The following is a 12,141-nucleotide window of genomic DNA, read 5'->3' as shown; positions in this document are numbered from 1 at the left end:
CTTAGGTTATTTTGTTTCCTGCATTTTTTTCTTCAATATAGAATATTTATTCCTATTATGTTCCATATAACATTATTTGAGAGTGAAATGAATAGGCATTTGTTTTTGTGTACAGGGTGTTTCATAAAAAGTGTCTGAAAGGAATAAAAATTCTATGATTTAAAACACAAGTAAAATATAAAAAAAAATTTTGTCGTGATGTTTGCGCATCTCAAAAAAGATCATGAGTTGAAACATAAAAATTTAAATTTGGTTCCAATATAAAAACGATTTATTATAGTAAATTTGTGTCTCTCTATCTCTCTGTGTTATGCAAAGAGATATTTATCCTCTAACGGTTAGAAGAAATTTGCTGAGATATCTGTGATTGAAAAACTCAAATTTTGTCACTTTTTAAAGTCTTGAAATTTTTCGAAACTTGGCTTTTTTAGCATGTAGTGAAACCCAAGAATTCCGACCACTGGTGTATTAGGGAATTTCCATTCAATTGTTACGCATTGAATTTTTTTCCAGTATTACAGAGAGGGGTACAAATTTTTGTTTTACTAATGGACAGTTTGATTGGGTGATTAGGACCAAACAAACATTTTAATTTTTGTATTTTCCCCAATAATCATTTTTTGCAGGGAAAGGTTGGTTACGGTTATTAAAACTATTTTGTTTCTGTGATTATTTTTCATATTTCTTTAATTTTAAAATTAACCATAGAATAGAACATTAACCATAGAATTTTTATTTGGATACATTTTGTGAAGCTCTCTATGTACTTGGGCAACTGCCCAATAGTTTTGTTCTGAAATTTTTGTTCTTTATTTGTAATTAGGTGCTATGAGTTTTGGAAGCATTTCCATTGAATCTCACAAAGCTCTTGCTGTTGCTATGAATAGAGTTGGTGCAAAATCAAACACTGGTGAGGGTGGTGAAGATGCCGAAAGATGGATGGCTGAGGACTCCCTTAATAACAGCAGATCGGCTATCAAACAGGTTTGTGCAAAACTTCTTCCTTGCTAAATTTCTCTATTTTTTTTCATAATTTTCAATCAAGTAAAGTGCCATGTTCTTGATTTTCTTGTTTTATCAATGATAATTTGGTCATGACTTCATAATTTATGAACTGCTTGTTTTTACAAACTTATCTTCTAGTGAGAGCAAATTTATGTCGTTGTTGGCATCAAACAATATACTATTCCTTTAATTGCCTTTCTCATTTATTAATTTTTGACAGAATAGTTTTTTACATCCATACAAGTTCCTAAAAATGAACATTGACCATATATATAATTAGAGAGCACCTTTTCTCAATTTGTACTTTATTTTTATTAGCTCAAATACAACCCAAACCACTTAATTGAAAATTTTCTAGGTTGCTTCCGGAAGATTTGGTGTCACAATAAGTTATTTGGCTAATGCTGATGAAATCCAAATAAAGATGGCACAAGGTGCAAAGCCTGGTGAAGGAGGAGAACTACCAGGTTACAAAGTAAGAGTAGTAATATTTGATTGATTGTAGAGAAATTAATTATTCTAAAGTTATTTCTATTATTAATAATCTTGAAATTTTATTTCAGAACAAAAATTTTCAGAACTAGAAAATTTGGCTCTTTTAGAAAAAAATTGAACTCAGAAATTTGTTTCAGAACTTCAGTCTGAGCACTTGATTTGTAGTGGTTCACACTATTTGAAAATCGTGGATGAAAATAATAAAAGATAAAGCTAAATAGATACGGGCTTGAGAAAATTAAATACATGCTGGCATTTTGTACTTTGGAAAAATTATTCACAGAGTTGATTAAACATTAAAAAATGCTGTGAGAGAGAAAAATTTGACCACATAAAATAAATGAATTACAAGTTCTAACAATGCATATTCATATAATAATAATAAGCCATCAGTTTCCCTGGATTTAGATTTTAAAAAAAAAGTAACAACAACCATCAATTATGTAAGGAAGTAAATTACAGTGAAACTTCAATATAACTATACTCTCTGACTGAGTAAAAATATCATTGTAGAGAGATTAGCATTATGTTGAGAGGTAGCGTTGTCATCTGTTGCCACTAAATTCATGCTGTTGTTGGCATCTCTTCTATCGTCACATTCAGGTAGTTGTTCCAAACTGTAAAGGGGTTTACCACACAGCATGTTTTCATATTACACAGAAACTAGCTTCACGGCAACTTTTCATTCACAGTGTTGGATGGTAGATTGCACAAAATACCAATGCTATTAAACACTCTCGGAAGAACAAGTACTCTGATGATGAATTTAAAAATATACAGAAGGTGCTTTTGAGTGTAATATAATTAATATCATTGTAGCGGTTTTGAACTATTATTTAATATTTTGAATATAATCCTCTATAACAGTGGTTCCCAAACATTTAAAGTCACTGAGCACTTTTTAGGGGAAAAGGTCATTGTGGAGCACTAATGTTCAATATAGCCGTATGCCCCAATTTAAACAAACATGTATCAATCGAATAGTTCTTTGTTTTGTTGAATTGTCCATCTCCTGAGAGAACTGGTGACTTTATTTCCTTGCATCAATTTTTATTTGATCATAGAAATGATTGATAATTTTACCTGATATTTTTCCAAAATTTCATGTCTGAGGGTTTTGCAATTGGTTTCGTCATTCCTTCCTCAGATCTCAGTACAGAAGCTCTGAGATTCCATACATGTTGGAGCTCTTCATCTGAATTAATTACCCATATTTGTAAAATTTCATGTTATTTCATTGAAGAACAAAATGTCACTGAGACTGTGTATGTGTTCAAGTTTTTTAGAGTATATAGTAAATGTTGTATGTGCTAAGCCCTAGTCACCCGGCTGATACTAATGTGATAATCCAGTTTTTTTGCCTAATACATCGGAGTGTATCTTCATCAAAACTTACCCCAGATTTTGCAGTCCTGTATTTCAGGGTGACACAACATTGAAAAAGCATAAAAAATCATTTTTTAATTTGTTTTAATGTATCTTATTTCTCTACTCAAGCCTTTATTTGCATACTAGGTTACTGAAGATATTGCAAAGACACGACATTCTATACCAGGTGTTGGTCTCATCAGCCCCCCTCCTCATCATGATATATATTCAATAGAAGATTTATCTGAAGTAAGTAAAAACAAATTATTAAAAAATGTATTAGTTTGTAAATGCATTGCTGGAATGTTTGATTTCTGTATTTGTGTGAAAAAAAAAAGATTGAAAATTTTTAGGCATATAAAAAATGCTATTTATTTGTTTCAACTTTAGTTGTATTAGTACGTTTCTTTTATTACTGTAAAATAGAAGTTGTCGCAAAATCACACACATCAGCTCACTGACAAAGCATATAACACAGAGTTGTGTTATATGTGAAATTAGCCCCTATCTAAGAGGCTTTAGCATCCATACTGCTCTTATTGCAACATTTGGCAAGTTTAAAACCTTATCAAACCTCACAAATTTATCAAGATTTTCAAAATTTTCACTTGTCTTGGAAAACACTCATACACCAAGTTACTCACAATCCAATGTTTTACTGTACTTATATTATTTTGTTGTGATAAGAAATTTCACCACAGCATTGAAGCATTATGTGATACCTAATTTCAGAATAGGTATCATATAATTATGAAATAAATTATATGCAAATTTTTTTTTAAATTCCAGATTACATTCCAACTACATTTGAATGTAGATTTCATTGAATTTTTTTTTGAAATTGAGAACATATTTTAAGATAATCAGTTGTCCCCATATAAAAAAAAGTTGTTTCATTACTTCAAAAATTTTGTTATGGAAGCTTTCTGGCAAAAGTTTTATTGTATATGAAGGCATTGCTGTGTTAATATGCTTCTATTACAAAGAAACAAAAAACTTCACGTCAGGTTTCACTACACGTACACGCACATTCCCGCATGTACCGATTCGTTGGGGGTTCCACGGGGGTGGGTGGGCAGGGTGCATGTGTGGTGTAGCAGTAGTAGGTAGAGCCTCCAAAAAATGGCTCGGGGATCCATGATGTTCTTAAGTCAGCCACCTCGTTGGGCAGTTTGCCTGTTGTGGCGTTGTATTTGTATTTAAAGTTTCCTGTTTAGAGTCTTTACTGTATTAATAACACCAATATGTTTATTTTGATATTTTTCCATTCACATATGATTAATCTTTTTGTAGCTAATATATGATTTGAAATGTGCCAATCCCAAAGCAAGAATATCTGTGAAATTGGTTTCTGAAGTTGGTGTAGGCATTGTTGCATCAGGTGTTGCAAAAGTAATATTGAAGTTTTGTAGTATGCATAAATTGACTTCAAATCCTGTATATGCTTCTATTATTGTAGCGATCTTTGCTTATTATGATGATTAGTTAATCCTTTTACTCTGTGAAGTACATTTTAAAAATATGAAACAGAAATATAATATTTCTTCCCCCTGTTTAATTTTTTGCATTATATCACTAGAACAGATGAATGAATTCATCTGCATCATTTCTTTATCATTCATCTTTAGGTTCAGTTTATTAAAAAACTTTTTCAAAAAAAAAAAAACTCTTTTAAATTATATTTTTAAAACTTTTCTCACTTAACCCATCTCAGATCTTAGTCTGTGGTACATTACAAGCAGTGAAATTTTTTACTGCCTAATTACCTTTTAAAATAATCACAGCTAAATTTTTATTGCTGAGACTAGATTTTTTTCTATAACATTACTCTTTTTGTACAAAATTAGAATTAGAATTGAAAAGACAAATTTTCAGCAGAGCTGCACAAAGTTTGATTTTTTTTTAATTTAGTATACGGCCTTGGAATTTAAATTTCTGAACTGACTTGATGGGTTAACAGACAACAAATCCTTCTAAAAAATTATGGAAAATCATAAAAGTAGTATATTTTCTGTCTAAAGATTTTGCTATTGATTTGCAGGGTAAAGCTGAGCATATTACAGTATCAGGTCATGATGGTGGAACTGGAGCCAGCAGTTGGACTGGTATCAAAGGTGCTGGTTTACCATGGGAGCTGGGAATAGCTGAAACACATCAAACTCTGGTTCAAAATGATTTGCGATCTCGTGTTGTTTTACAAGTTGATGGTCAAATACGAACAGGTGAATGAAAACACAAGAAAGAGAAAAAGAGCTTCTTTCAATCCATTATGTACAAAAGTAGAATTGTAATTTATGAGTCCCCTTTCTGAAAATTATTCATATTATGAAAATTTTGTACCTCAAATCAAAATTTTCTTCATAAAATCATTCAGAGGCTGTTAATTTGTTTATGTTCCAAAAACATTTCTTACTCATATAAAAAAATTAAGATAGTACTCACAACTTACACATATCTATATGCAAAATGAAAGTGGTTTTGCTGTCAACATAAATGAAGTAAACTATATGATGCACTATCACTGGCAGCTTAGATTTATTCAAAGGGCTTTGTTGTGTTAAAGGGCAAATTCTTCTGATGAATTTCATTGTTTACAACCATAAAAATTGAACTTTTTGGTATAGAAAAGTTTTTGGTTATATTTTTGATTACTCACAAGTAGAGATGCTTTTAATGGTACCACTGTATGTGTTGTATACTATATCACAGTTGTATATTGATTGAAGTTTGTTTTTAATATTTAAATACCTTTACTCAGACAAATAATAAAATAAATTATTTATTTTAAAAATTATAAATATATGACCAATAACGGAAGTTTTATGGCCCAAATTGCAAGTTGCAATAGAGTTTTTATTCTGCTTGATATAATCATATTTATTATTTGTGTTATTTCCTTTAAGCTATGTTTGAGGATAATAATGCAAAATACTGTTAGCTGGTGTGCAATTGGAAAAAATTTATATACTGTATATGCCCTTCATGATTTTTACTATAGGTTTTGATGTTGTGGTAGCTGCTCTGTTAGGAGCAGATGAATTTGGTTTCTCAACTACTCCACTGATTGTTTTGGGTTGTACCATGATGAGAAAATGTCATCTGAATACGTGCCCTGTTGGGATAGCTACTCAAGTAAATTACTCTTATATTGTTTATTTCAATAATAATCACGTAAATTATTCTATTGGTAAATTGATTGTGTGTTGTGTATTATATGGTAGTGATGTAGTGGTGGGTTGGTAGGTCATGAAAATCAGAGATGGGAAGTGCATGGGTTCAAACCCACCCACAGAGAAGCTACCAATTTTTATTTAATATGATAAACATGTTGGGGTAAATTGAGAAGCTACCCATACCTAGAATAAAACAACCATAAGTATTCTTTATGAGCATTGTATAATATTTTTTCATGTATATATATTGTTTCAAATTTTTGCAATGGCTTTTTTAATTGGGTTGCTGTAATTTTGAAATATATGGCATCCATATTTGTTATGGGCAACTTTTTCTCAGCCACCTCATTAGGGATTTTGCCTATTGCGTCATTGTATTTGTATATACACAATGCATAGGTAATAGGGCTTATAGCATTTTACTGGTGAACGGTTGATTCTAGAGGCATACTTCAAATTAGAAAAAATATCCAAGTAATGTGTAGTACTGAGATATATCATTTGTGTTACAAAGAGATGTACAGTTATTAAATTAAGAATTTTAACTTTTTATGTGGATGTCCTGTGCCCATAAACCCAATTAGAAAGTTGTTGCCCTGACTCTCCTGTTGTTGCAAGTTGAAAAAAAAAATTAAAGTTTCTAAGTGCAATATTCACAGAAATATTACTTAGAAATGCAATTGTTTTTTTTGGACATCAGGAAAGACAAGGCAACAACTTTCTAACTGGGTTTTTGGACACAAAGTGGCCATATAAAAAGTTAACATTTTTATTTTAATAACTATACACCCCCTTGCAATACGAATGGTATGTCTGTGTACTACGCGTCATTTGGATGCGTTTTCCGATTGGAAGTATGCCTCTAGGATCAACAGTTCACCAGTAACATGTCATACATCCTGGTACCTATGCACCCTGTATGATTATTATATATATATATATATATCATTGGTATTAGGAATAAATTACCTTTTGGGGGAGATAATAGACATAAGAAGAACATTGTAAGTAAACCCAAAATGTGAAGGAGAAAACAACAGCTAGATGTGTTTTGGAACTATATCAATTTACTCATTAGTAGCTGACAAAAGGGTAAAAATAGAACAAATAGCAAAAAAATTTCTTATGGTAGATGAAGAGAAGAAAAAAAATTGTTCTTCTCACATGAATGGTCATTTTGACTCTGCATCCTGAACAGTAAGCAACCCTTGCTATACAGGGTTTTTTGCCATTTTATCTTTTGTTAGCTACTGGAGAAGAAATTTTATACAGTTCTGAAGCTCATGTAGCTGTTATTTTCTTCACATTTTGGGTTTACTTAAGTTGTTATTCTTATGTCTATCATTGTGTTGTTATTGTTTTATGTAAATGAGGATAAACCTAATTTTATTCTTTTATTTAAACTCACATTTTTTAGGATCCTGAGCTCAGAAAAAAATTTGATGGTCAACCTGAACATGTTGTGAATTACCTTTTCTTTTTGGCTGAGGAGGCAAGTAGCTTGTGGATGAATTTGTCCAATATCACAAAAATAAAGCCAAATTACATGGATTTTTTAATATTAGAATTATGCTTTTTTTTCCAATTTAGTATTTGGAGGAGTTTTAAGTGCTGTATATATACATTTTGATTTTTATTAGTGACTGAGAGTTGATATTTTTCATCAAAAAAATCAATTGAAATCTAGAGAACAGGGAACGAAATTTTTAAATTTAAAAAAAAGTTTTTGATTGGAGGTTTTTTATATATTTTGTAATATTTATTGGTTTTTTTTAATTTTTTATATATATATACTGCATATTGCTTTGTAAATTTTGTAACTTGAAGTTTTTATTCTTTATTACAATTATCTTTATGATTTAGGTGAGAGGCTACATGGCTAAGCTTCATGTTAGAAAATTTCAAGATCTGATAGGCCGCACAGATCTTTTAAAAATGTATGACAATACAAAGAACCCTAAAGCATTGCTGCTAGATTTCTCTTCAATTTTGCTGAATGCACTCAGTCTGAGGCCTGGTACTAATATAAAAGGTGGCAGTGAGGAGCAAACCTTTGATTTAGAAAAAAGGCTTGTGAGTATGTGAGAGATTATTGTCACTTTGTTCATAAGAATATATTCAGTATGTTTACAAGTTTTGCATCTTATAGTATTAAAGTTATGGAAATTTAAAAAAAAATTGTTTGCTTGTTCCATTTTTTTTTTAAATAAAACCCTTGGCTATATTGGTAATTTTGTAGAATAAATAATGTTTCAATTTTATAAAATATGAAAAATTTTATAAAAAAACTTTATAAAATATGGGTAGAAACTTCATCAATACTTTTCTAAAATTTGAAAAGTGGCAAAATAGTTTCAATCATTAATATGAGTTACGAGTTTGATTTATGCAGCAATTTTCTCTTATAAATTTTCTGGCTGGATAAAGGGATTATATAACAACTTTAATCAGTATATGTATTTTTTCATTATTATGTGTATAATCCCAATTTGTTATTGATATAGGAAAATAAGTTAATGCCACAGTGTTGTGATGTTATAGAGGGCAGATCAAAAAATGTCTCAATAGAAACAAAGATAACAAATCAAGACAGAGCATTTTGTTCAACAATAAGTTACCATATCGCAGTGTGAGTTTTTTAATTTTTAGTCTAACTTTTCTTTTTTCAGTAGATACTATCTTTTAATGTGTTTGTCCGTACATATTTATTTGAAAATCAAATAATATTAATAATATAATTATTGATAATCATATAAATCATATCTATGATTTGTCATTGTCACCTCTTTAATTTTTAAAGCTTTTTCCAAACATTTTGCTTTGTAGAAAAGTATTTCAAATTTTATTTGTCCTTTAACTTTTTTATTTTGTTTTAAAATACTAATTTTTCTAGGAAAGCTTTAATTTTCAATAGAGTGCATGAATAAAATTTATTTAACATATTTGTAGACATAAAAGTTCAAATGGTAGTTAAATGTAACAATTTTCCTGTAAAATATTTTCATTTTTTAGTTCTGATTGATGGATACCTTGTTTATTGTATGTTTTACCTTTAATTTTTAATACAATAAATTTTTCACAGTAAATATGGGGATACAGGTTTGAACAATAATTCAATAACAATCAATGTATATGGATCTGCTGGTCAGAGCTTTTGTGCATTCTTAGTGAAAGGCATCACTGTTCGTCTAGAAGGAGACGCTAATGATTATGTTGCAAAAGTGAGTGAAGCAGAATATTTTTCTTTTTTTCACACATAAGAGAAATAATTCCTTCCAGCACAATTTAGGATTATGACTTGAAATTAACATCCCAGTTTTTATTTTTTGCATCTGAAGAAACCACCATAGAAATTGTTATTGATTCTTTGGATACTTGATGACTGATATACATCCTATTCATGTAGTGTTTAGCTTATTTATTCAGTTTTCAAATGACTTTTGGCTTTCCATATACTTTTTATTCTTTATTCCATCCCTTCGTCTTTCAATAGAATTTTCATATTTTAATAAGCATATTCGAATAGTAATTACTGTTTTAATGAATCATGTATAGAAGTTTTACCGTATTGTTTTTCCTTATTTCGTAACACATTTTTCTGGGTTTTTTTTTTTTAACATAGGGTTTGAGTGGTGGTGAAGTTGTTGTTCTTCCTCCTTCCACTTGTCACAAGGATTTTAAATCAGAGCTTAATGTTATTGTTGGAAATGCATGCCTTTACGGTGCTACTTCAGGAAAGGCATTTTTCAGGGGCACTGCAGCAGAGCGATTTTGTGTTCGTAATTCAGGCGCATGTGCCATCAGTGAGGTAATAACATAAACTCAATGATATTTTAAAAAATCAATTTGAAATTTTTTTTTTTTTTGTTTCTCTTATCATATGGGTGTATTCCACTTTGTTTCGCAACAGGGAGTAGGTGATCATTGCTGTGAATATATGACTGGAGGAAAAGTTGTAGTGCTGGGTTCTACAGGCAAAAATTTTGCTGCTGGCATGTCTGGCGGCATAGCATATGTTCTTGATAGGTAAATTGTTTTTATTTGAAGAAAAAGAATGGTTTTCTTCAAAGCGTTAATAGCTTTCAAATGTATCTCCAGCTTTATTCTTGGCATTTGAACATCAGATCATTTTACATTCTGATTATTTATTGTTCCTTGATAATGGGTTATGTGTATTTGCACTTTCAGGGATGGTACATTTTCAACAAGGTGCAATACTGCGATGGTTAATCTCCGTGCATTAGAGTCTGCAGAAGATTATGATTTCTTGAAGGAATTTATCAAGGAGTTCTTAGTAAAAACTGGATCTGAAGTTGCCAAAATTGTCTTAGAAGAATGGGAAATCACAGCTAAATGTTTTGTGAAGGTATTATAGGATTATATTTTATGTGTAAGAAAGTTATAAATTCAGGAATATAAATTGTTGAAATATAAAACTGTAAATATGATTTCACAGACATATAGCTTTATCGAGGAGAAATAGTGGTGCTGAAAATCTTGTATACAAATTTGTTGGAAATACAAATTTTCTTACTTATAATAAAATAATGATGATCACTGCAATTTTTTCATCATATCCACACACACAAATACTCAATATAAAAATGAATCAATTAGCATGACTCAGTGCAAGTTTGGTCTGAATCAGTTCAAGTTCAATTGATTGGTTTCGAAGATTTATTGTTGGAACCTCAACTGTGCATTTTCCAAATCTGTTACCAGAAATTCATAAGTGTAGGAGAAGATCTGTACAGTAGTTCCCTCAATCACATTGCACTTTATTTCTGAAATATAAATGGCAGCACTGAAAAATCAGACACAACACTAGATATGCACTGAGACTATTAGATATACATACTTACACTTCCGACACAACTCACTAGGTAGTAAATTGCTTATGGTGATAGACCTGAGTTTTGCTCAGTTTGAAAGAAAGAAAAAAAGTAGTTCCCTCATTCAGCAAGAAACCTGTTACTATACAGTCGAATTCCGTTATAACGAACTCCAAGAGAACGGAGAAATCACTTTGTTATAACAAAATTTCAGGTTGTTTGCATTGTTCCTATGGAAACCTATTTGAGGGATTAGAAAAGTGTTCATTAAAACGAGATTTTTGCTATAAAGGTATTCGTTAAAACGGGATTCAACTGTATTAACAACATTTGTAAAATCTTGTCACTAATTATCTTTTGAAGTCTAAAAATTGTGTATGTAATAAAGTGTATGTGTAACATTATAATGATTATTTGACATGCTCTAAGACATATTTACTGGGATTGGGGACTAAGTGGGCTATAGCTTGGGAGGGAGGGGTAGATTTAATTAATTTGTGGTCAAGAAGATTGAATTAGAAAAAAAGAAGGGTGGTGAAATTTGAATAGCTTGTAGGCGAAAAAGCTTACGTTCGGTGAAAAATAACTTAATTAACGATAAGAGTTATCTCCAGAAATTCTGGCTGTTGTTTCCTGATAACATTTAGAATTCAGCAAAATAAAAGTGAAAAATTATAAATTTTTGCAACTTTCCATGTGCTATAATAATATTTAAATAATTTTCAAGTCTTCAGAAAGACAAAGCATAGATAACTTGGTATGCTGTGAAGATGAAGTTTCTGGAAGGGAACTTTCAGAAGAATCAAATCACTTCCTCACTGTAATCTGAGTATATATTTCATATTTTGATTTTAGAATCAACTGTAGAATTGACATTCTTTTCAAGCACTCTTTGTGAAGCAACCTGTATATATATAATAACTGAGAACACTTTTGTGTTTAAAAGGTTTTCCCGATTGATTATGAAAAAGCCATGAAAGCATTGGCAGCTAAAAGAATGGAAATAAAGAAAGAAACAGAAACAGTCTTCATTCGTAACAGAAGTAACCTAAGTGGTGGTGAGAAAATGAAAAATGTCAAACTGAATATGGTGAAGAACATAGCTGATATTGAAGATCTTTTAAGTGGGAAACAAAAGCCTGACAAAGTAAGGTAATACTGGAAGAATCATTTATTAAAAGATGCTAATATTTTTATAGACTATGTTAAAAATTAGAATTAATATTCAAATATATATTTGAAGCATATGTTGATACATGCTGTAAAAT

The 12,141-nt window shown here is 30.4% G+C and overlaps 1 protein-coding gene across 5 annotated transcripts in view; it reads left to right on the top strand.

Annotated features, from left to right (window-relative positions):
- Nucleotides 1–12,141, top strand: part of LOC149076593 (uncharacterized) — a 79,607-nt gene that overhangs the window by 44,182 nt on the left and 23,284 nt on the right. For all 5 annotated transcript variants that reach the window (XM_089244191.1, XM_089244189.1, XM_089244190.1 and 2 more), the window contains exons 21-34: nt 824–984; nt 1,364–1,480; nt 3,016–3,117; nt 4,162–4,260; nt 4,910–5,090; nt 5,867–6,000; nt 7,459–7,533; nt 7,905–8,114; nt 8,546–8,670; nt 9,124–9,262; nt 9,664–9,849; nt 9,952–10,067; nt 10,230–10,407; nt 11,820–12,025. In XM_089244191.1, coding sequence (XP_089100317.1) covers nt 824–984; nt 1,364–1,480; nt 3,016–3,117; nt 4,162–4,260; nt 4,910–5,090; nt 5,867–6,000; nt 7,459–7,533; nt 7,905–8,114; nt 8,546–8,670; nt 9,124–9,262; nt 9,664–9,849; nt 9,952–10,067; nt 10,230–10,407; nt 11,820–12,025 — 2,029 coding nt within the window. The remainder of the gene's footprint in view (nt 1–823; nt 985–1,363; nt 1,481–3,015; nt 3,118–4,161; nt 4,261–4,909; nt 5,091–5,866; nt 6,001–7,458; nt 7,534–7,904; nt 8,115–8,545; nt 8,671–9,123; nt 9,263–9,663; nt 9,850–9,951; nt 10,068–10,229; nt 10,408–11,819; nt 12,026–12,141) is intronic.

This window comes from Pholcus phalangioides, unplaced genomic scaffold (genome assembly GCF_987345545.1).
Source record: "Pholcus phalangioides strain wild (caught in Gottingen) unplaced genomic scaffold, Ppha-v1.0 ptg000015l_1, whole genome shotgun sequence".
Lineage (NCBI taxonomy): Eukaryota > Metazoa > Arthropoda > Arachnida > Araneae > Pholcidae > Pholcus > Pholcus phalangioides.
The sequence above is the reverse complement of the archived record's forward strand: the minus strand, read 5'-3'. Positions and strand labels throughout refer to the sequence as shown.